The 5,148-nt window shown below is 56.4% G+C and overlaps 1 protein-coding gene across 1 annotated transcript in view; it reads right to left on the bottom strand.

Moving 5' to 3' along the window:
* The window catches only part of NFASC (neurofascin), a 76,096-nt gene that overhangs the window by 17,382 nt on the left and 53,566 nt on the right, over positions 1 to 5,148 (bottom strand). The window contains exon 23 of the mRNA XM_023758993.1: positions 3,108 to 3,329. Coding sequence (XP_023614761.1) covers positions 3,108 to 3,329 — 222 coding nt within the window. The remainder of the gene's footprint in view (positions 1 to 3,107; positions 3,330 to 5,148) is intronic.

The following is a 5,148-nucleotide window of genomic DNA, read 5'->3' as shown; positions in this document are numbered from 1 at the left end:
TGGTATGGGGGGGGGGCCACCACATTGGAACAAAGAACCAGAATTTTCGGGAGGAATGAGGGCCAAGAAATCAGGATTTTAGAAAAGATTCCAGGTGATTCTAAATGTGCAGCCAAGGTTTGAGACCCCCTGCCTCTACCAGGAAGGAGAGAGGGGTATCTTTTCAAAGTCCTCCAAGAGTTAAGGATGAGATTTTGCAGGAAAGGACAAGGCCCAAGAAATGGGAAAACCTTTACGGGCTCCTAAAACCTGGAGGAGAGTGGGAACCCAGACAGGTGACACTGGTCTGAGGAGCCCCCCAGCGTTATTCCTTAGTCACCACATCCCTGGACTCTGTGGAAAAATGGCCTCAGGTTGACTAAGAGGACTTGGGGTCTCAAGTAGAGAGAGTCTGGACCCTTCCTCTTCTCTCGTGGGCAAAGTGAGACCAAGAAAAAGCAACTCCTTCTTCACACCCAACCCGCCGTGGTCCAGACACCCGAAGAAGCCTGCTCTGTTGGCTTCTCAGCACCACAGTCTTGGAAGCTCGATCTCCATGCAACACAGAGACATTAATTATCTAGTTCCTGTGAGCTACTTTATCAAAGCCATCGTGCTGTCTGAAACCATAGCCTGTGGACAGGAGAAGGGTGCTCATCGTCAAACATAATCATTTTTCAAGAGTCCCAGCAGTGCGCTTACCCCATTTCCGAGCAAAGATTTAATAGTGGAGCAACTAGCATGAGGCCTTGTATTTCAAAGACTTTACAAGTATGGCTGCTGTGTATTTTATTGGCATGCAAGGAGGCCCTGTCACCAGCTCACTTGTCAAAAGTAAATGCATAGAGCACATGGGTGATGCATTTATTCATTATCCGTGTGACACGTGACTGAGTCAGCAGGGCTGGGAAGTGATAAAAGGTCTGGTGTTCACTTCAAAGAAGTGCCTTCTCCACTACAAGCTTGTCAGCTGCCGGCTGCCCCAGGTGAATAGGACTCATGTCAGGTGAGAGACCAAGAAAGAGATTTCACTGATGGCCCCACTGGGCATGCTCCATGGGGGGAGGGCAGAAGGTAGGCGGCTCTATTTATCTTCCAGATGTTTCCTTTGTGCTGCCTGCTTTAGGCCACCCCCATCCCAGCTCCGCGGAATCTCATGGCTCTTGCTAGTGGGAATGAATTATGATTAGGGGACTTGAGTTTCCTCCTCCTCAACTCTGGGCCCTGGAAATAGCCAGAGAATTGGATTTAACGGTTTGGCCACCGATACAACATTGCCTCAAACCTCACTGCCTTAAAGGTCAATTAGATTGGAGCACTATTGGAGAAGGTCAAGGGATGGGAAAGCAACACAATTTAGAGATGTTAGCTAGAGGAAGGTGAGGCCATATAGAGAGAACAAGATGGTGACGACTAAAGAACTGAAAAGCTCAGAGAGAAAGACCAAGAAGAAGAGCGATCGATTGCTAACGAAACAAGAAGGTAAGGGAGGTGGAGCATGGGTTGTTCTGCTGGTGCCTAGAATGTGAGAATTAGGGAGAATCCCTTGAAATCTGAAGGAGACGATACAGAGTCCCATCTTAGCCTGAAAAAAGTAAGCGTTTGGTCCTAAGATGAAAGACATGATTAGGATGAGAATTTATTTTACAAATCGTGGACATCAGAGTCCTTCTGCTGCATTAAGGGGAGTGAGGGCGCTTGAGGGCTGTCCCCAGGCTCTAAGGATAAGATCGGGGGCATGGCCAGGCCCTCCGCAGAGTCCCTGGCAGTTAGAAGTCGGGGAGTAGGAGTCCCGTGTGGCAGCAAGGCCCATCCTTCCAGAGGCAAAGGGTCTGCTGGACAGAGAGACCCACTCCCCTTCCTCATCCTTGTGTATCGATTCTGTGAACCCAAAGCTTTCAAGTGGGACGGGAAGCCCCACTTTAATGCAAAAGACACCTCACCGTGGGGGTCCCAAAGAGTATCCATCACCAAACGCTGGTGGCAGCTTCTAACAGCCTAGCAGGTGTCTCCTCAGCCAACTATTTCCTAAAGTGCATGTTGTTTAAATTCTGGGTCCTGCACTTTTAAAGCGAGTCAGCGTTTTCAAGGTCTGGGGGGCATGTCAGCTACGAACCACTTGCCTCCCCTTACAGTTCACATCGCTCCATGTAATTAAAGAAAACACACGTGGACCAGGCCTCCAGCTCACGGCCAAGAGAAGTGGGCAAGGTGGGAGGCAGGCCTCAGAGGGGAAGGGAATTGCCCAGAAAACGGCTGCTGGGAAGGTTCTGGGCGCTTCCCGCCAGCCCTCCGGCTGCATCACATGACTTTACAGCCGCCCGAGGGCTCTGCAAGTGAGAGGCCCTCCCCTCCGTGGTAAGGAGAGTGTTGACGCTCAGTTCTTAGAAATATTGCCGGATTCCCAAGGGGTCCCCTCGTGTGGGAAGAACAGAGCTGCCAGCCTGGTTCTGTGATGCGGGAACAGCACATATCCGGGCCCAGCAGGCCAGCCTGGGATCGATTCTTACAGGGGCCCCTGGAGAGGCTGTGGTTCCCCCCAACCCCGCCCCCCCATATGCGCCTGTGGAGGCACTGGGAGTGTGAGTGGGAAGAGCAGAGCACCTTGGGGGCAATACCGTTTCCTGGAAGCTCTGACTTTTTAGAAGAGAGTGTAAGTGAGACCTGGGGGTAGAGGGGCCAGGGAGGAGCAGGGCTCTGGGAACAGCTCCCTGGCATGGCCAGCCACTGCCCGCTCCTCGGCCCTCCGTGCTGCATGGCTGGCTGTGACATGGCCAGGGCAGGGAGCCTTCTCAGGACAGCTGTCCAGTGTCAGGCCCCTGTCCTTCCCCACACTCTCTCCCTCCTGGAGCGCTCAGCCCTCAGCTGACTGCCTGGCATATGGCTGGAGGGACCCCTGCCATTTAGGACCCGGGGATCCTGCCCGAGGAGCGTGGCCCTCTGTTAAAGGACAGGGATCTGAGGCTAGGGCGTGGGGTACCCTGTGCCACTCGGCTACCAGGCTGACAACCCAGCTGTGTGTGTTTTCAAAGTGGAAACGAAGGGCGGTGCTGGCCACCACATCCCAGACCCCTCCTGTCTGGGAAGCCTGCGGGCAGAGGAACGGGAGCGTGGACAACGGGCAGTACCGGATTCATGTGTCTTAGTCCCGGTGGTGGGAGGACTCTCCATGGTGGCGGCGGCAGTGGTGGTGGTAGTTGTGGCGACGGTGGTGGCGATGGTGGTAGGTGCGACAGTTGGGATGATGGGGACTGTTGTGGCTTCGGTGGCGGCGGCAGCAGTGGCAGTAGCATCGGTACTGCTCACGGCGCCCGTGGCACCCACCGTGGTCGGGGGCCACGTGGGAGGAGCTGAGAGGAAAATGTAAAACAGCCGAGTCTGGTTGGTTTGGCTGTCGCCGCCTGGACACACGGCCCCCGCGTGCAAGGCAGGCAGCCCCGCGACAGGACGGAGCGCGGGGATCAGCGGCCTCCCCACGCGTGCGGACGGACTGGGTCACGCGGGTCCCCGGGAGCGGACACAGCCATGTGACAGGAAGAGAATGAAGCCCTGTGTGCATTTCATTTTCTTCTCATGGTCTGTGTGGCTCAAAGCATCCAGCATGCATCCAGCCCAGGGCAGGGGAGAGGATGGGAAGGGACATGGACGCGTCGCTCAGACCTCAAGGACGACGGCATGAGGTCCCAGGCCAGCGCCACCCATAACAGGCCAAGCAGCACCATGTCGACCCAGACCCGGAGCCTGGCCTTGGAGGGGGGCAGACGGCTGGTTCCTGCCCTACAGGAGCACCGGGAAGCCTGCCATTCCCAACCACTCACCCCAAATTACCTGTCCCCCCCCCGGCCCCCGCCGCCTGCTGAGTTCTAATGCCAGAGGATACACTCCCCTCCACGAAGCCGGCCCGGGCCTCTTTCTGTCTCCGCTGTTGACCCTCCCGGCCTCGCCTCCCTTCTCCGCCAGTGGCCGTCCCCCCCGCAGCTACCCCATCCACCCTGGACTGCAGTGACTACCTTTCTCTCCAGGACATTTGGGGTCCAGGCACCCCAAGTCCTTTCCCTTTGCATTAGAACAAGGGAAAGGGCATGGATGGAAGCCTCCTCCCAGCCCACAGCAGACACAAATGGAATCGCAAGCCAGACACATGCTGTGTCTTCTTTTTTGCACAAACCGTCAGGGGCTTTGCATCTGTGCGCACGCATGCTCTCATCTTCCACCCAAAGCTAACCTTCCCCGGAGGTCAGCCCTCGGGGCTCAGTCCGTGTGTGGCCACATTTCCAAAAGCCCTCTCCCTCTACGAAGGGTCCTGGAAGCTAACAGGTCGAAGGGTCCTGGAAGCTAACAGGACTGCCCTTTAGATCCCATCCTGCTATGGCCTGAGGGCCTGAGGAGACGGATGGGGCAAGTCAGACACAGAGCCGCCCTCCCTCTCTGTGGTCTGATCACAGTCCACCTGCTGGTGTGGATGCTAATGGGGCAGGAGGCCGGATGTTAAGACATTCGTAGGCAGCTCTAACCCCCAAAGAACAGAGGTCCTGCCACAAATCTCCACACTATCCCCCCCACACCCCCCGTAAAAGGGGGCCAGGCCAGGGAGGGAGCCAGAAAGAAAACGGCCAGAGTGCTTTTCTCAGGGGAGGATGGAGATCCTGAGCGTTCTCAGCAAGAGCCCGGCCAACAAGAGCCCTTTCATGCCTGGGCCTCCGATAGGACAAGTGCCCCACAGAGCGGGGACTGTTCCTGGGATCCCTGGTCACTTCCCTACTTGTAGGATCAGAGGCATTGCTGGGCCCTGAGGGCACTGACCACAGAAGCCACACTGGGCAGCTGACTCTCACACATTCCGGGGATTCCTGGGCAGAGGCCAGGCTGACGGTGGGAGGTCCCTCAGGCCCCACTCAACCCACAGACATCAGGAAGGTGTGTGTGGGGGGTGGAGGGGGGTAATCCCCCTCTCACAGACATTATTCAAGGATATATTCAGTCCCAGGCCTGGATGGCTCAGTGCTATAAAAGCTCAGCATAAGGGATTTCATCTACCCCACCCACCAAGACAGACAGACAGACACATCCATGGGAGAGCCCGAGACCCAGCAGGCAAAGGTCGACTCTCTCCCAGGCCGGGTCCTGGCGGCGCCCACGGCCATGGAAGCCCATGGGCCATGGACACAA

Source organism: Myotis lucifugus, unplaced genomic scaffold, assembly GCF_000147115.1.
Source record: "Myotis lucifugus unplaced genomic scaffold, Myoluc2.0 scaffold_145, whole genome shotgun sequence".
Lineage (NCBI taxonomy): Eukaryota > Metazoa > Chordata > Mammalia > Chiroptera > Vespertilionidae > Myotis > Myotis lucifugus.
This window is presented reverse-complemented; position numbering and strand designations above follow the sequence as displayed.